Source organism: Sinohyriopsis cumingii, chromosome 17 (assembly GCF_028554795.1).
Source record: "Sinohyriopsis cumingii isolate HCF-2022 chromosome 17, ASM2855479v2, whole genome shotgun sequence".
Classification (NCBI taxonomy): domain Eukaryota; kingdom Metazoa; phylum Mollusca; class Bivalvia; order Unionida; family Unionidae; genus Sinohyriopsis; species Sinohyriopsis cumingii.
This window is the reverse complement of record NC_142977.1, coordinates 6745869-6766757: the sequence shown is the minus strand read 5'-3', so window position 1 is coordinate 6766757 and position 20889 is coordinate 6745869. Positions and strand designations below refer to the sequence as shown.

The 20889-nt window shown below is 37.4% G+C and overlaps 1 protein-coding gene across 1 annotated transcript in view; it reads left to right on the top strand.

Moving 5' to 3' along the window:
• LOC149777688 (glutamate--cysteine ligase regulatory subunit-like) overlaps positions 1-18070 on the top strand; it is a 38478-nt gene extending 20408 nt beyond the window's left edge. The window contains exons 4-7 of the mRNA XM_089938739.1: positions 8694-8753; positions 9345-9547; positions 11628-11742; positions 13162-18070. Of these exons, the coding sequence (XP_089794865.1) occupies positions 8694-8753; positions 9345-9547; positions 11628-11742; positions 13162-13340 (557 nt within the window). The 3' untranslated portion in view covers positions 13341-18070. The remainder of the gene's footprint in view (positions 1-8693; positions 8754-9344; positions 9548-11627; positions 11743-13161) is intronic.
• The last annotated feature ends 2819 nt before the right edge of the window (positions 18071-20889 follow it).

Sequence of the window (20889 nt, the reverse complement as noted above, 5' to 3'; positions counted from 1 at the left end):
ACTCTCTGTATCGCTTTCCGCCACAATTGATACACAACTGCGATTTTCCTCTTACACCAACGTGGCAAACCAAGCACGGTAGGGGGCCAAGAGAACCATTACGAACGCTTTGTAAATGATACCCGCAGAATTCACCTCTACATGATTTATTGCACGGGGTTATCGACCCAATCATCAACCATTTGCAGTGATTCATTATACTATGTTCTTTCATTTAAATACTTGTTTTAATTATATGGATGAGTTTGAGAGATTGGCAGCAATTAAACCCCGGAAAAATATTAAATTCAATCTCGATAGAGTCCTCAAGGACACACCAAAAGCGTTAATAAACGATAGAACCCTGTTGAATAAAATACGCGATTGTATCAATGAATTCAAGCGTGATGGCGCATCTCACAGTTGGTCAACATTTCGAATTGATGGTGTTGTTGATGCTACCATGAACGACAACCGCGCAGCAATGATAATATCACAACTTGACGGTAAAAGATATTTCTTCAGAGTAAAATTCATTGTCCGGGTGGAATCAGGTGATTGGATCATACGTGATAAATTTGAACCGGTTCTCAGCGACAAGAAAACAGTCATTGTCAGCCGCGACTCCAAGCCGGGGTTGTTAACCGGAATTGACAAACCATACTATGAACGAGCGTATCCTGAAACAGCAGTTGTTTATGGAATATACCCGTTAAATAAGAAACCTGATATCGGAAAACTGAAACCGATGAAACAGTCAACGGGGATAAATTGTGTAGCAGAACGAATAATAGAGCATTTTACAAATGCATGTCGAGGAAACAAATTGACTGATTTACGACGTAGCAAAATCAACCAGTGGGAACTAACCGTAAAAGAGCGTGGAGCAACCATCAGCGACATAGCGAGATTAGAAACATTGCTGAGATTTCCAATAACCGTTACAACGATAACCGGTGAAGTATTATACGAATCAAAGTACAAATCAAATGGAGCCCCAATCAAAATTATTGATCATAACGAACACGCATGGACGCCCGCGATCACAATATTTCCACGGGATAGAACAGTAAAGTATATCCCGGGGGAATTCCTGGAAGAGAACGGTTTTCTCGCGGAGAGGAAACTATTTGATGCTATTGCTTGTTTGTGTAAAAACGACCCTGTATCAGTGTGGTTACTTCGCAGCGCTGAAAACGACATGGATACCTTTGATCAGTTTGTAAGACCAAACGGTGAATTATATCGCACTGAAGCGTTTCACAACAAGATGAAAAAAACCGCCATGGAATTTGAAGAGCATGATGAACAACTGCTAACAAATTGTTTTACGATTCCATCGGTTGTAGCTCATGTTGCAGCAAGGAAAAATGCGTGGAGACCAACGCGCAAGGAATTTCTACCGGATGTACAATCCAGTTGTTTGGAATACTATCACGGTGGACTATGGAACACTGAATACAACCGCGACGCTATGATCTCGGTTGATATGGTTGCCTGTTATCCAGCGAGTTTTCTCGGGTATGGATCCGCCGCTGAGTATTTCAAACGATTTGGACACCCCAGACATGAAATGACTCGTGTTGCTATTAATGGACCACTGCCTGATTTTGATTTAACCGGATTCGCTCGCATAGTATCATTTGAATTCGCGGCAGGACTCCATCGCTGTTGCTATATTTGGATCGGTAGACACATAGCTGAAAAGAGATGGCTTCCAATAGCGCTGCTACGGTATATGATTGATTGTAAAATGCTAGTTTCGTTGATTGTCAGTGACGCGATTATATCATACCGGGCACAGACTGAAGTCTGGTTACCAGAACCGGAGCGTCTAGATAGCATAATTGACGAGTCCAGAAAACACATTGATGCCGACGAGGAATATATCATCGAATGGTCCAGGAGGATATTTAACCAACGAAACCACGAGGCAAAAGATCTCGGTAGAAGAATAATTGGTAAGTTCACACAAGGTGGAAAAAACTGCGACTACAAACGATATTGCTCACGGCTAATTATAGATGACGCAGAATATGATTTCGTAATCAAGGACGCAGTGGCAAAAAATAGATACGTGAACTGCAAAACAGCTTTCTTGTCCAATGGAACGAGGTTGGGTACAGTTGTTACCTACAGCGATGGAGAGAGCCCGGCGTATCCACATTTGAGGGCGTCTATGCTGGGTTATGCCGCTATCAATTTATTCTCGATGATAAATAGATTCCCCGATACCGCGGTTAGAGTAGCCGTTGATTCGTTTTATATAGACGTAGCGTACAAGGGAAACGTAGCCGGGTTTACTAGTCCGGACGAGAGTTGGGGTACATGGAGAATTAAAAATGAAATACGACGCGATTATTCCCCGTCAGCAGATGTCACCGTTGAGAACAACTACTTACGCGGTGATAAATTGTCAGAATGGTCTAATGCACCGTCGTGTTCTGATCCAATTTGTAGACACAAGACGGTTTATTTAAGCGGCTGTGGCGGGTCAGGAAAGACGACTCGGGTAATTGAATTATTTCGAACGCGGGCAAGTATAATCGTGCTTACACCGACCCATAGACTAGCGCGAGAGATAAAACAACGAAATGTTGACGCCGTTACTTATCACAGCTTTTTTCGATACAGCGGCGGTGAGTGGACTCCTGATCGAATGGGTGAAAAATTTATTCCCGACATTATCATCTGGGATGAGATATGTACTGTTTCGTTAGATACTTTACAAATGTTTCTTGAGTGGTTGCTGCGCGCGAATACAGCGGTAATCATGTGTGGAGATCATGGCCAACCACCACCATTTGTCGGCGAGGGTCCACATGATTGGTTAAGGGGTTTTGTGGACTATTATGAAAAAACCGATACTGATTACCGAGCACTTGATGAACAACTGCGCGAGGTTAAGAAATTAATCAGATTACAGCCGGATAGAGTTCAGTGTGAAATAATCCGCGAGGTAATTCCGGAAACGCCGTTGAATGAATTCTGGGAAACATGGAGACCAAACGATTTGATTGTAGCGAGTAGAAAGATAGTCAGAGACACACTTCAGCGGAGGTTGTTTGCGTTGCATAAGGAAAAGTTTCCAACGCGTCCAGTGCCGTTATGTTATAGACCCGCGGACACACGGCGGCAGAACATTGAAGTTGAAATTCCAGCCCCGACAGCGTCGGGGACAAAAAAACAAATTCTCGTGCTGAATGATATCGTGCTCGTTGATATCAGCGTCGTCGAGGACGCGCTACGTGCTGATAAATCCCCGTGGACGCTAGGATACGCAACAACAATACATTCCTCGCAGGGACTAACCATCACGGACACAATTGTTTGGATAGTTGATAATCGCATCGAATGGTCGAATCTAGTCTATCTTGCAGTGTCCAGAGTACGAAGGATAAATCAGCTTCGAAGAATTGTTATTGACGGAGTCAGTGACGAAGTCACCGACGGAGTCACTGACGAAGCCGGCGACAAAGTCACCATCGATGCAAGCGTCATTGATAGAAAACTCTCGGGTTACCGCCAACAGGATAAAAAAAAACAGCGGCGTTTTGATATTGATGCCGAATTAATAATCTCGCTACGACAACAACAGAATAATCACTGCGCGAGTTGCAATTGTATAATGAGTTGGCGTTATTCGGATAAAGACACTCGCCAATTTACCGTGGATAGGATCGATAACAGTCTCGGTCATGTCAAAAACAATGTGAGGTTGACCTGTCTTGAGTGTAATAGACGCAACGGCGCTAGTTAAGACCACGTGGGGGTAATTGAGTATCGTTAGGTATCACTTGTAGTTGCTCGCGTGTAAATCCACGCCGAGGAGCAGTTGAATCCAGCCTATAGATCGGTGGTCTACCAGTTGATCGTGTTATCGTTGATATGTTATGTGTGGTAACACTCCAAATAGGATCAGTAACCCTTTTTTTACCGCCTTCAAGCTCTCCTGGTTCATACAGATATCTAACAGTGACATCGCCAAGAATCGGCTTAGAAACGCTATTTATTTTTAATTTTCCGGGTATATACTCGTATTTAATCGCGTCGCTGGGCTTCATGTTGATTGCTCGGGTAATCTCGTTATTTAACGCTGCAATTACACCTGGCAACCTTTTGACCCATTCACGAGATCGTTTTTCTTGAATGAATTCCTTCGCGTATTGATATCCAAATAACCGTTCAGCGAGAGTCCGATTGAATCGTTCAACAATTGCCTGATCACGATGTAGCGCAGTATGACCTCGTCGTATCGCGACGCTATGATGTTTCAGCGTTGATAAAACAGCGCCGCGAAATTCACTACCAGGATCAACTTGTAATAGATTTGGCCAGCGCAGAGGACCTCTTCGATAAATCCGCTCAAACGCATCGGCTACTTCAGTTGCTGACTTTGTTTTCAACGGTTCCGCTTGTTTGTATCGACTCGCAACATCAACTACGGTTAGCGCGTATTTGTAACCGTTGTCATGCGGCAGAAATAGTATATCAGCCTGATGAACTTCATTAGGTACGCTGACATCAAAGCGCGAGAAGTTGATTTGTTTAGGCGGTGGTAGATAGATTTGCCATATAGCCTGTTTGGATAACCAATTAGCCGCAGTGGTCTTTGTTACCTTTGCAGCGCTTGCAAGCTTACCAATTGCGGCCTTCCCCTTCCAGTATCCTCTCGGAGAATAATAGATGGAATCCATCGTTTTTCTTGGATGATTGTTATTAATTACCAGCGCCAATCATTAATTTACCTTTCATAGCCGATTTTACCAACCATGAGGCCAATTTTTCTTTGACGGATTTATCAGGAATAGCATTTAGCGCGTGAATTAATTTTACATCTGCGATATGACGCTGTTGCAGATCGCTACTTTTGTAAGCAACATCATGAGCATGACACGCCTTATCGATAGCGTTTATTGGATACTCACCGGGTTTGGGCTGATTTTGATCATCGAGTCTAATATCTAATCGTGTTCCGGGGCCACAGTAGTTATATCCTGGGAGGTGTTTTTCTCCTGGATACTTTGCCCACGGTGTTCCGGGGAGTTTTGCCAATTTGGCTGCGATGTCACCTCCTCGCTTTTTTTTAAAACATCTCCGGGTCTAATAGAAATAAATCTAAATTTCTTTGTACCGCATTGTACACACTTACCAGTAAGCGCCGATCTGTTATTTCTTGTCGTAATGGTTGTCATATCATTTGTGCCAGTACGCACTCTACACTTCACACAATATAGATCCATAATTTATGTATAGAGATATGAATATAATTGATTTTTCGGCGACTAAAACAAGAGAACCAGTTAAGCATGTTGCAGCGTTACCAAACTCGATCCGGATGATTATCATCGGACCATCTGGATCCGGCAAGACGCAATTGTTACTCAATTTAATAATGAGATGGATGAAGTGGGATAAGTTGTATTTGGTTGCTCCTAGCGTAGATGATCAACGATGCTACGAGGTGTTGAAAGATTTCAACGAGAATGCATCAGCGATCGCTAAAAAGAATGTTATTGAGTTTATTACGGATATCAATGATGCACCGGGTATTGATGATATTGATGGCGACGTTAACAATCTAGTCGTGTACGATGATGTTATGTTAGACAATCAAAAGAACCCAGCTAGGATATTTTCCAGAGGCAGGCATAAAAACACTGACGTGATATATGTCACTCAACGATACACTCAGATTCCAAAAGTAATCAGAGATAACTGCAATATTCTTGCTGTATTCAACGGCGTTGATACACACACGCTACGAAATATTTGGCAGACATGGTGCGGCGGTGACATGGACTTTAATGTTTTTCGAAACTTTTTTAGTCATGCTCAGTCGACCCCACATGGATTCATAACGATAAATTTACATGATCCTCGGACACGATATCGTATCGGACTTGACCAAATATTCGGTTAGTTGTAAATAATTTTCATTGTAAATAACTTCTTAGCAGCAGAGGGGGCGATGACATCGACGCGGTCGTCGATGTGCTTACTGGACGCTGACGACGCTGGGGATCGGCGCGCAGAAGGTGTTAATTAAACCAAATGACGTCACCATCGTGTAAGATGGACCGACGTCGTTTTTTTTTTACCAGGCGCTGACGACACTAGATCGTTGAGTGCAGAAAGTAATAATTAAGCAAAATAACGATTGGACAAAATGTCGGATTCGCCCCCTCTGCTGCTTCATCAATTCATGTTTGTATGGGCATAATGTCATCAGTGCATGTATGTATGGGCATAATGTCATCAATGCATGTATGTATGGGCATAATGCCATCAATAAATGCATGTATGGGCATACTGTCATCAATCAATGCATGTATGTATGGACATCCTGTCATCAATCAATGCATGTATGTATGGGCATACTGTCATCAATCAGTGCATGTATGTATGGGCATACTGTCATCAATCAGTGCATGTATGAATGGGCATACTGTCATCAATCAATGCATGCATGTATGGGCATACTGTCATCAATCAATGCATGTATGTATGGGCATACTGTTATCAATCAATGCATGTATGTATGGGCATACTGTTATCAATCAGTGCATGTATGTATGGGCATAATGTCATCAATAAATGCATGTATGGGCATACTGTCATCAATGCTTGCATGTATGTATGGGCATACTGTTATCAATCAATGCATGTATGTATGGGCATAATGTCATCAATAAATGCATGTATGGGCATACTGTCATCAATCAATGCATGTATGTATGGGCATACTGTTATCAATCAATGCATGTATGTATGGACATCCTGTCATCAATCAATGCATGTATGTATGGGCATACTGTCATCAATCAATGCATGTATGTATGGGCATAATGTTGCTTCATGCATGCATGGGCATAATGTTGTCAGTGCCTGCATGTATGGGCATAACATCAGCAAAATTTAAGATGAAGACATAAGTCCTTGTGATTAGATGGAGGTTGCTTTCTAGAATTACAAAATAATAACATAATTATAATTTATCTCATTGTGGGAGAGACTGGTACTGTTGGATTGGAGAGGAAGGAGGGCGACTGTATAATTGGTACAAACATAGTCACAGTACAGGGGCAGTCACAGTACAGGGGCAGATTTCTAAGTAAACATCAGTACTGTTTTATTAGGCTGCCATTATACAGCTTATAAAATCAGTTTGTTTCAAAAGTTTGGAAGGATTCTCCCATGTTTTTCATATTTTCTAAAATAGTATTGCCTATGATTCAAGAAAGGAAAAGAGCCATAAGATAGATTTAACTGAGATGAGATGAAAATTATAACTAACATATCTTCCAAGTTGTCAGTGGGAGTCATCTTATGTTTTTGTTGAATATTCAAGTCCAATATTTGGATACCTGACTTGCAAATTACTACTTGAGTACTCATTGCTGAATTAATCTGAAGACAATTTCCTTTAAGCATGAAAATTCAAAAAGTCAGTGCCTGTTGGTCAGCTTATCATTACATTACCACAGCACTATTCTATGTACAGTACTGGAAGTTTTGGGTTCTTTTAAGTTCAGGCGTTAGGGATTTTGACTCATTTTAAGTTTAGCCATTAGGGATTTTGGCCCATGGAGGTTTTGACTCATTGTAAGTTCAGCTGTTAGGGATTTTGGCCCATGGAGGTTTCGACTGCACAAAAAGTGCAAGACAGCCTAATAAATCATTCCAAATCAAATTAAAATGTTTTCCCTCCAGACAAGACAATATTTTAACTTGAAAAGGCTGAATTGTCTTTCAGCTGAATTTGAACAGTGTTTATATTTCTGTCATAAAAGGCATATAGGTCATTTTTGTATTTAGTACCATTTCAGCAATGGGTATCACTTTTTATAATTTGATTACATATACCTTTAAATGTTGATTATTAGCTTAATTTGGATGCTCACACATCCATAGTCCTTGATTATTTACACACTGTGATAAACACACGAAGCAAAACTCAGTGTCAAAAGGTACATAGGAATTTTTGATGAGGTCAACCTAAATGTGTCATCGATTACAAACCAGATTGAATATTGCATGTTGTGATGTCGCAATGAAAGCTATGCATGTTGAAAAAAGAATTTATTTTACCCAGTATTGTTATGATTAGATCTGACATGCTCCTTCTTGACCCAGTTTAGTACCTGACCAGTATTGTAAAACTCCATAGCAACCCATAAACTTTTGTCCGGAAGTTTATTGATGACAGTTATGTAACAGAGTGTTTAATAAAAATCAGCACTGAATAGACTTTGGTTAAACTATATTAGTATTTAATTGGTGGCCTAGTGGTTAGAGTGTCTGCGTCGGATGCGGGAGGTCATGGGTTCGATCCCTGGTCGAGTCAAAGACTTACAAAAATGGTGCTAACAGCTGCCTCGTTTCAGGCGCAGCATTAGGAGGTTAGTGTTAGGACTGGTCGTTAGTGATGTCAGGATAATGTGACTGGGTGGGACATCATGCTACATGATGCCCCAGTGCTAGACATCACTATTAACTGTCACACTGCAGACATTGTAGTGATACAACTGAATTTTTTTAAAAAGCTCCATTAAAAATCCAAATCACACTCTCACACACACACACACACACACACACACACACACACACACTCACACTCTACATTACCACATTAACAAGCACTATAGTTACTGTTGTGAAAATGTTTGAATTTGATTGACAGTAATTAATAGTTTTTCATATTTTCTTTCCAGTGAAGATATTTCTGTGTAAATTACTTCCCCCTGATGCTCTCAAGGAAATAGTAGATAGAGGTAAGATTCAACTGCATGCATGTACCAGTCCTAATTTTGTGCCCTGGTTTCTGAAATAAGGGAGACAAGTATCCATGAGCAGTATGAGAAGAATATTAGATTTATGTCCCTTTACAGATTTGGTGTTTTGGTTTATAGTTCAGAATAATATATGCTGTATAAATCCATTAGCATGCTGGAAGCTGTTGTAGTCCTTAAAATCACCCCTTTTAGCTGTCTGGAAAGAAAACTACTTTGCATTACTATTGTTACAGTATGAGTTTTCCCTGCTTGTTATTTCACTAATTTTGTAATGACATACCACTTGCCCTTTCACATTAGCAAAGAGTTTCCAGAGTATTTCATATGAAAAGTTTTATTTGCACATTGTAAATAGGCCTATAGCATTCAGTGATGCAGAGAGTCCTGTTATGAGTGTGGTCTGTGCATATTGATGAGGTGATCTATGAACTCGTCTTCCTTCTTGCATACTTTCTTCCACTCTCTTCCAGTAGTTACATAAATACTGAGATTGAAAATTTGGCATGCATTAGGTTATTTTTAAAAAATGTCTGTTGTAAGATTGATTAATTATTGAGTATTGTTCCACAGCCCTGACAGAACTGGGTGTGAGCTTTGTGGAAACAGTTCTGATTTCACTCCCAGAGCAGGGAGATGGGGAGGAGCTGACTCTAGATATTATCAAACCATACTGGGAGGTACTGCAGGGGCTTGTCCAGAAGGAACAAGTCCTGTCCCTTGGAATCTCTGACCTGGATAAAGGGATGCTAGAACAGCTGTATCAGTGGGCACAGGTAAGGTATTTGTCAGCACGTGTTTGCGTGCAGTATATACATAACACAATGTTGGGATATGGACAGAGTTTATCATTAGAGACCATGTCCTGTTCATGCATTCTTATAATTTGCCATCATCAGAATCTTCAGTAATATGACAGAAAAAACAATATTAATATATATTTTCAGCATGTGTTTAATGTTAATATTTCTTGTTCAATACCATGTGTACTCACTTATATGTCAAGTTCAGCTGAAGATGCCATAGACCATGAACTGCTATCACACGGTGTGCCGACAGAGCACATTTCCTGTTCAAGGGACAGGTTTTGGTTTCTTCTGGTCATAGACCCGAAGAGTTTATGGGATTGTCTTTTGTCTGTAGTCCAGAGCAGGGCCTGTCTTGTTTGTTTTCCTGATTACTCCTAACCAACTGCATAGGCCCATTTCTGTTCATGCATTATGTGGTACAGATCTGGGTCTGTGCAGTTTTACAGTTGGACTTATTAACAGGTATATATGACATGCACAAAAAATGCCATCATACCCTGCATGGACCATATCTGTGCATGTATGTACATGTGTTCGTGTTTCAGAGTGTTTCTGTGTATTTGTGGAGAACGAAATGCATTAATATGATATAAAAATATTTAATTTTATATCCACGAGATTGGTTCATTGAAATTAACACAGACACTTATCTTAGCAGCCATGCAGCAGCGGAAATAGTAATGGTCTTTGTGGTGTTTTTGTTTGATATAGTCTTCTTAACTTCTTTCTACCATTTTAAGTTGATTAATTTTGCATTAAAGTATATATTCATTATTTTCACATACTAAATGCAGATATGGTTAAATTGTAACTGAACATCTTCGCATACCATTGCTAGTATGTGGTGTGGAGACTGCTTTCATTTAAAGACAAAATGCCATCCAGAGATGCTGAAGGAAGTTTAATCAAATCATGATATTTGAGGTTTAAGAGGTAGTTTTCACTGTGGTGCAAATGTTGGTGGTTTAGAAGCCAATGTGGATAGGTCAGTGGATTTCTGCTTATTGCTACTCTTTGTTTCAGTTTTGCTTATATTGGTAGAACTCCTGTTTGAGAGGACAGTGTAATGATTGATGATGGCAGAATGTTTGCTGAAAATCATAAGCACAATGAACAGTATGGATCAAAATTTGTTCATGCCAAATGTCCTTGACAGATCACTACCAACACTCTTTACCTGAAATCATATGTACCATGAACAGTACAGACCCAGATCTGTCCTAGTCTAATGTCCTTGACAGATCATACATGTACGATGAACAGTACATATCCAGTTCTGTCCTAGCCTAATGTCCATGATAGATAACACATGTATCATGAACATTAAAGATCCAAATCTATCCTAGACTAATTTCCTTGACAGATCACATATTTACCCTGAACAGTACAGATCCAATTCTGTCCTAGCCTAATATTCTTGACAGATCACACATGTTCCATGAACATTACAGATCCAGTTCTATCATGAACATTACAGATCCAGTTCTATCCTAACCTAATGTGCTCGACAGATCACTATAAACACTCTTCATATCAAATCATATATATTTTGAACAGTACAGACCCAAATCTGTCCTAACCTAATGTACTTGACAGATCATATTTGTACCTTGAACAGTACAGACCCAGATCTGTCCTAACCTAATATGCTTGACAATTGTCATAAACACTCTTCATGTAAGATCATATATATTTTGAACAGTACAGACCCAGCTCTGTCCTAACCTAATATGCTTGACTGACCACATATGTACCATGAACAGTACAGACCCAAATCTGTTCTAACCTAATGTGCTTGAGAGATCACACACATGCCATGAACAATAGAGATCCAGATCTGTCCTAACCTAATGTGCTTGACAGATCACATATGTACCACGAACAATACAGACCCAGAGTTATGTGACGGCTGATCTAAGTTCATCTTGTCCACAGTGGGGCATGTGTTACATACAGTTAAATATCTTGGGGCATGTGTTACATACAATTAAATATCTTGGGGCATGTGTTACATACAATTAAATATTGTGTTCTTTTTCTGTTGCAGGTAAAACCTGTTATTGACCAAGTAAACTTGGAGTCATGCTGTGTCATTCCGAAAGATCTGGGGGAGTTTGCCAAACAACATGATATCCAGCTTCTTACTCATAATGATCCAAAAAGTATGAATATTTTTTCTTTATTTTATCGTTATTACAAAAATAAGTTTTGCGGATTTTGTAAGCACCTATTTTTGCATTGCCTGTAAAGTCTATTCATTTTAAATCTGATTCTGGCATAATGCTCCTTAATGTGTTAAGGGTACCACCAATATAAAATTTTAAAATTATGCTGAGTAAAAAAAACAGAAGACACCCCTTCAATGGTAAATTGTGTTTGTCCCCCATATTTATATTTACATGGAATAAGAATAACGTCAATATTTTTCTCTTGACATTTATATGTTTTATATTCTGTTTTTAAGGTGATATCACAGATGTGATATTACCTTATATCATGACTAATAACATCATGAAGATAAAAACTTCTCAATAAAATCATTTTACAACTTCATTTTATATTTTTATTTTATAAAATCATGTCAAATAAATTGTTTGGTTCTCAGACATCTGGCCTCAAACAGTTGGTAAGGGCCAGACTCAAAGCTTCAGGAGTCTATTAACTTGAACACTAATGTTTGGAAATGATGTCTGTAATGTCAGAAGCAGGTAGAGCTAGGACAACTTGTTCTTTTCTTAAAGATGTATTAGCTTTAGCAACTGGGGCATAAATTGTATTCATGTCAGATAAGACCACCATTACCGAAATAGAACTCTAAATAAACTGTTTATCAAAACCACTGAAGTGAATTTTACTAGATTTCGGAATTTTTCATAAATGATGCAATCAACCATTTAATATGGCCACTATTACAGAATTTGACCAAAGATAACAAAGAGCACATCACGCAAAAGGCTTTCAAATGTACAAGTTGACAAAGAGTGCATCACATAAAAGGCTTTAAAATATACAAGTGATTCTGATCAACTATCAGATATGGCTGCTGTTACTAAAAAGAAAAACATTTGAATAATTCTGTCTTAGAAAGCTGGTTAGCAAGATTTGAACAATTTTGACAAAAGTATTCTGGAATAAAGGCCATTCAAGATTGGACAGATTATGCTATTATGCTGTTAGTTGGAATGAGGTACAAAAAACATAGTAAACTTTGAAAATTTGTTTTCATAAGTTATGCAGTCAACAGCAGTGATGAAATTTCTATGGAAAGTGTGGTACTAAACTAGATTTTTTGGTCAGCTGCTTTTGCATTGGGCTGTTAGGCAGATGTCAGACAGATGAGTGATCTTAGAGCCTCTTGGACCTCTTGTTAAAATATATATTTTTATGTACACAAGGATAAAAAATCACAACAGTAAACCTCATGTGAATAATTCAACCATTTTATTGATGATACCATTTTTACTACAATATATCATATATATGTTTTGAAGACTTGCTTTACAATCTGTAAAATAAATTCATTGGAGATTTAAATTTAAAAAAATATGATTGAAAATGTTCTTAGTTTTCTTCCTTCACAGCCATAATGCCTGCACAGATTCTACAGGAAGTGGTAGCGGCTAACAGTACATATAAGGATGGTAGTCATTGGGAGGCACACTGGGTTCTGCGGTACTCAGTCCTTATCAAATGCCGTGGCATTATTCGAACAAAAGGATACATACTGAAAGCTATCCGAGATCTCAAAAAGAGGAAATAATGCTGTGAGATGACAGTCTATTGTCTATTGTTTATATTGGGAACAATTTTTATTGAAACTATGATATATTGATGTTTAATTTGATTAAAATATTATTTGTATAACTTGTCTGTCTGGTAATCATGTGATATAAAAGGTGATTATTTGTGTCAATGACTGTGACTCCAAACATAGAGCATATTTATTGCTTTACACATTACATGACTGTTAGATATAAATTTGAAAGAAACTTATCCTTTCCTTGCTCATCGTATAATCCTAAAGCTCTGAAAATGTAAATGTCTCACAATCATGTATGATGAATATACTATATGTCTTTCATTAACCACCATTTTGTAAGTGTTTCATTTTGATAATAAAGATGCAGTTGCACTGTTTCCAATGCAGTAAAATGTTAATCATCCATATGTTGGTTATACTCATTTGTTAGTCATGCAGTCTATAAAGATGTCTTCCAGATGCACAGTATTTTGTAGCAGTTATCATTCATCCAGACAATCAGTTATTGGCACAATTCTATGTCTGCAGATTGGTCTGGATAACCAGTGTAATGCATTTATTCCCTTCATGCCTGTCTAATGGATTAGGTCTCTTAATGCCTGTCTAATGGATTAGGTCCCTTAATGCCTGTCTAATGGATTAGGTCCCTTCATGCCTGTCTAATGGATTAGGTCCCTTCATGCCTGTCTAATGGATTAGGTCCCTTCATTCCTGTCTAATGGATTAGGTCCCTTCATGCCTATCTGATGGATTAGGTCCCTTCATGCCTGTCTAATGGATTAGGTCCCTTAATGCCTGTCTAATGGATTAAGTCCCTTAACGCATGTCTAATGGATTAGGTCCCTTCATGCCTGTCTAATGGATTATTTCCCTTAATGCCTGTCTAATGGATTAGGTCCCTTCTAGCCTATCTGATGGATTAGGTCCCTTCATGCCTGTCTAATGGATTAGGTTCCGTCATGCCTGTCTAATGGATTAGGTTCCTTCATGCCTGTCTAATGGATTAGGTCCCTTCATGCCTGTCTAATGGAATAGGTCTCAGTCGGTTAAGAAAAAAATAGGTTTTGTCTAGTCACATTTCCATGTACAAAAATATACACCTACCAGAAATTTGACATAAAACTGTCTGATCCCGACTCTCTTCCAAGACAGCTTGAATTCAGTTTTGAGAAATGTGGTTCAGTTTGTCCAAAACAGTCAGACTTTTCAGATTTCACTGCTAAGTCTATTGTTTTAGCTAGAAGGTGGTAGGAAGTTTGAGTAAACACTCCTATATCTTCAAGGAATACAAGTAATAGCTTATTTGGAATGGTTTATCTTTTTCCACAATGACAGTTAATATTTAGCTGTTTTTCCATTCATAGACTAGAAGTGTTTAATGGCCTTTCCAAAGTAAAGGGTATTAATATGATCTTGAATGCAACCAAACATTGTTTGATGATGCAATTATGTTTTGATCATGTATTTTCTATCTCAGCATTTATATTTGACCTCTTTATCTCGGCCTTGGTTTTTTGAGGCAGATATGAATAATTTAAGTTACAGTGTCAGATTTAGAAGATGAAGGTGTGTGTGCATGTGTGCACAGTGACTATCCATGGGAAAAAGGCCAAGTTTGCCTTTGTAGACAGGTGACCACTGAAGGCAGGTTCAGCTCTCAAACAATGTTTATAACAAATGCATGTACTATGTACCAAATATAATTAGCATTATTATTATTAGTAGTGTCATTTATATTATTTTTGCATGTATTAACAATAGTAGCATGCTATCAACATGTATTTAGTGTATCTATTTAGCAAAAACAAAAATAACATTAATATATAAGAAAGTTCCACACTGTATCCTCACTCTAATCCCTCATGTACATTACATCATTACTGATTCTCCTTTCATTATCGTATGTGTCGAAGTTTTGATTCTTTTTTGCCTTTAATTTGCATCCAACCTTTACCTATGATTGGGAAACAGAGGCCAGCAGGTGTAATTAGGCATGAAAATGTGTTCACACTAAAAACAATTGATGGATTAAGTATTTGCTCAAACTCACTGAGATTAAAAGACAGTCGGTTCTTATGAGAGATCATTGATGACCAGAGAGTAACAAGAAGCTATCATTTCATGTAATATACCTTTATATAAACCATGCCTTGCTCATTTAACAAAACAAGTTTAATTTTGTATACTTGGAGGAGTCACTGCTGATACGCTTCACTGATCACAGAAGGCAGGGTGAAACCACTGCTTGGTTAAGAAATACATGACCAATGACTGGAAAAGGCAGAGTGAAACCATGACCTGGTTAAGAAACACATGACCACTGACTGGCAAAGGCAGAGTGAAACCATGACCTGGTTAAGAAACACATGACCACTGACTGGCAAAGGCAGAGTGAAACCATGACCTGGTTAAGAAACACATGACCATACTCCACAGAAGATAGGTGACTGCTGATATTAATGTAGGAAATTTGAATGGGGCATGTGTGAAGAATGGCCATTGTGACCAGGTGACTACTGAACTCCGGTGACTGTTGAGGTTTGACTATATTGTTTTATGACATGTCAGCTATACAGTACTAATTTAAAGTACAGTTCTTAATATTTGTATGTAATTATTGCTGAAGAAACTTTGCTGTGGAATTGTTTTGTTTGATATATAAGATACCATGTCTACCAAGTACAGTTAAATAAGCCTAAAGTGTTAAGTTCATAATCTATTTTGTCCAGTGCTCCTCACAATATATTTTACAAGAAGGAATGCTTGGTTGAATTTATTAATGGTTGCTATAGAATAAAGTGAAGAATCTTAATTTGTTACACATTTCACTTTACAGGACACATTCATTGATTGGATTAGGAGATATAGCTATTTAATTACTGCCAAAAATGCAACCTCTACAGAAACAGCCTAACAACTTTTCGTAAATACCCTTACATGCCCATGTGAGCCTGTGATGTCAGAAGTTAAACCCAACTTGATTAGCAACATGGCTTTTGCAGAGAGGCTGATGTTAAGAATTTGTACACTTGGCAAGCAGTGTTGTGTGAAACCTAATGCAGATTATCTTAAAGTGCAATATAGAATTGTTGTTTAAATTTTATGGATTAACTTAATAGGTAAAAATCTAAAATCAAATTAAAAGTAAAGATACTTATTTGATCAAAAATACCTGTCTGTTTCAAAGTGTGCGAACGTGGGTTGTATAGAAATGATGCTTGGAAATTGTGGCAATTTTTCCTAACCGATAAAGGTGTATTATAATATATTACATATGTGCAAAATTTAGTCCATTTCTGGAAGGTGAGGTTATAGTCTGGCATAGCAGATGGAAAATTACTGATTTTTGTCAGCTTAAAGTCAGTGGTGGCACAAATGTACAAAGTGAATTGAAGAATGAAGAAAGTGAAGTATGAAGTATTGTTTCTCACCAGAGGACAATAATTCTAAAAATTATATCAGGTATTGGGTTAGATGAACAGTCAAAGAAGAAACCAAAATCTTTTTGAAGCATAGTTTCAGAAACTTTGACTGTTACAGTTCAGATGGTTAGAACAGAACACCAAGGCAGGAGTGCAGTATTTGCTAAAGTTATAGGAAGAAATAGCTTATTTTACAGCAGTGTGAATTCAAATATGATATGTTGAGTCAGCCTATTTGGGGGCAAAAATATGCAAGAGACAATACTTACAACAATAAAGAAATTTCTGCATGTTCCCTTTCAGATGGTAGACTGTGTAGCTATCAGCAAAGAACATGATCAAGGATAAGGAACAGATTAAGCTCAAAAGCAATCAACAGATTAATGCAAACACAACTAAATGTCACACAGCTTATGTGTTTCTTATTCAGCAGAACCCTAACAAAATATAGCAGAAAGGAGAGATGGTCTTGGGTAAATAATTAACTGTGGTGGTTCTTCCCTACCAAATTGTTCTTTTTGCATTTTTTTTCTACATTATATTTATACCACATTGTTTTTTTTTCTTTCTATGTCCTCCTTGATTTGGTGATGGGGGAAGCTTCCTTTTTAGATAAAATCCTGGGTGTATCACTAGTTATGAGATTGGTGTGACTTTGATGGCTTCAGTAAAACTTGATATTTTTTGGGAATGTGGTATAAATGATGTGTGTATTTCCAGAAGTACAGTCTCTGACACCTTTCACTTTCATTAAAAACTGTTTGGAAATGTTGATGTTTAGCATTGACTTTTTTGTCGAAATCACCCCATCATCAGAATCGCCCAAGAAAGGACTCTGATATATTTCTGAATCATCTTATTCACAAAATGAGGCATGCAAACCTTTTGTAGAATAGTAATAGCTAGATGCCAAGTAAAGAATCAGTCAAGCTATGGACAAAAATAAGTTTGATAATTGGACAATTGATAATCAATAATTTCAAATGCCATCTTGGAAAGGTGTAGTTTTTATTGCATGAAGTCTTGGAGTGTCACATTTTAATTCTCCAATCATTGCCCATCAATTAACAGTGGAAGTTAATATTTGATAATTATCCATAAATTCCAAGTTAAATATATTGCAGAAATGAATAATAATGTGGGAAATTAGCAATTTCAGGGGAGGTAACACTGAACTGCCAGTTTTGTATTGTTGTAGTTCTCAGTCTTTGGCAGTTTTCTGCATATCACTGTCTTTCTCTCTCTAAAGATTCTGTAAATTAGAATTTTAGTTGACTTTTACATGATAATAAACTTGAATACTTCTGATATTTTGTTTTTCTGATGTTGAGACTGCAAACACATGCTTGTTTATCACCTACTTTGATCCTTTTGCTTTTTCTTCCACCTTGTGTTCATTATTATTCTAGCGTTCAATTGTGCATATATTTTCCCAATCATAGTTAATTAATAAAGATAATGAAATTCACTTTAGATATAACTCAGAATCTTTCAGGCTCAGAACATATTATGTCACTTTCCTCGTTTTGACTTAAACATTGGTTAATTTTTTTAAACGTTAATATACATGTAGCTAAAAACCTCTGTGCTAATAATGGAACTTTAATCTCGGTGCATCTGCTTCAGACAGACATGCTAGACAAGAGAAATATGTTTGAAGAAAGCATGCTTATGAAGAGAATCACATTTTACTAATAGAATTTGTTACCACATTTTTTATAGTTGCATATGAAACTTTTTCATCCAATAAATAACATTGGTTATATATCTTATTGTGAAAATTATAAGTCCAGTCTTAACATTGCCTCTCTGTCTTGCAGAAGAATTTTCATTTGACGTTTATTGAAGAAAAAAAATTGCAAATTTTTTGTAATGTTAAGATGGCAAGGATTCACTCATTCTGCAACATCCATCACTGACACACCTACTTCCCATGATGCAATAAGAAAACAATCTACATGTATATAAACTTTTATAAACTTGACACTTGACAATGGTAGAAGAGTGGTGAGTTACATTATAGGGTTCCTTTTGTGATATTATATGGACTTAAGTCACTGAACCTGTCCATGTTGTTCATGGTCTAGGGAGAACATTTGTATATGTACATTTAAGCTTAAATGTCTCTCCCAAGAGTTGATCACCTTGAGTCAGAAATTTTAAGATGTTGCATGCATCTTATTAATTTAGAGATGAAGTGATATGGCTGTCTTGGGTCATAATAAGTGATATGGGGACTCTGGTCAGAATAAGTGGTATGGGGATCTCGGGCCATAATAAGGGGTATGGGGATCTCAGGTCATTATAAGTGATATGGGGATCTCAGGTCATTATAAGTGATATGGGGATCTCAGGTCATAATAAGTGATATGGGGATCTCTGGTCATAATAAGTGATATGGGGATCTCAGGTCATAACAAATGTATGGGGAGCTGAGGTCATGATAAGTGATATGGGGAGCTTGGGTCAGAATAAGTGGTATGGGGAGCTCAGGCCATAATGAGTGTTTTGGGGGTCTCAGATTGTAATAAGTGATATGGGGATCTCAGGTCATAATAAGTTATATGGCAATCTTAGGTCATAATAAGCATTTGGGGGATCTCAGGTCATAATAAGTGTTTGGAGAGTATCGGGTCATAATAAATGATATGGGGGTCTCAGGTCTTACTTTAAAGTATGATAGTTCTCCCTTCATAGGTCCATGTTTGGAAATAAGATCCCACCTGCCATTGTTTTTAAAACAAACATCACAGGATATTTAGTATTAGAAATCCATTTCAAATAACAAGAATGTCCTTTGCCACAGTGCCACCCCCACCCCACCCCCAGGCAATATATATATTTCTTAATCATTTTCATCAAAATGCAGTGCACATATATTGTACATTAATAATAGCCAAACATTGTTACAGTGTATAAAGAAGAATTATGAATGTTCAGAATGTTAGTGACCAAAGCTGTTTTGTTTATTATCATTCAGCGGAAAAACTTGTTATTGGTAATTCCAAAAATGTATTCCTAATGTTGATGGTTGGTTCTGACATTTGATAAATTTAAAATATATGTAAAATTTACAGTGTGTATTTATATGTTGTTGTGGTAGGGTTTAATGCCATTTTTCAGCACAAGATAGGCTAACATGGCGGCCAGTATTACTGGTAGAGGAAGAACCCTGGGAAACCTTGGGAAGAACCACTGACCCATGACAAGCTACTGGCAAGCTTTCTCATGTACCCACGTCAGTCGAGCCTGAGACTCGAACCCATGCAGACAGAGGTGAGATGGTAGTGATCCAGAACGGTGAGAGCTTTAGACCACTTGGCCACTCGGGGCCCATGTATTTATATGAATTTGATGAGAGAGTACAGTAGATGTAAAATATACAATGTGTATTTATTCAAATTTTATGAGAGAGAATACAATAAATGTAAAATATAAAATGTGTTTTTATACAAATTTTATGAGAGTACAATAGATGTAAATTATACAGTGTATTTATTCAAATTTTATGAGAGAGTATGATAGATGTAAAATATAAAATGTGTATTTATACAGATTTTATGAGAGTACAATAGATGTAAAATATACAGTGTGTATTTATACAAATTTTATGAGAGAGAGTATGATAGATGTAAAATATAAAATGTTTATTTATACAAATTTTATGAGAGTACAATAGATGTAAGATGTAAAATGTGTATTGATACAAATTTTATGAGAGAGAGTACAGTAGATGTAAAATATAAAATGTGTATTTATACAAATTTTATGAGAGAGAGTACAGTAGATGTAAAATATAAAAGGTGTATTTATACAAATTTTATGTCACAGTGAGAGAGAGTATAATAGATGTAAAATATAAAATGTGTAACATGTATAGCATGATTTTTTTTCTTCTTCACAGACCGAGGGTATCAGTTTGAGACATTTATTATCATGACATTGTGTGAAGAGGCACTTGTTTCTTATTTTATATCAAATGGATCTCCAGAATGGATGGAATAAAAATAATAAAAATTACCCCCAGTCACACAGATTAATACAAATGTATTTATTTTTGGTGTATACTGCTCCCCCTCCTCATGATTTTATCATTGATATTGTCACTGTGGGATATCCAACCAATT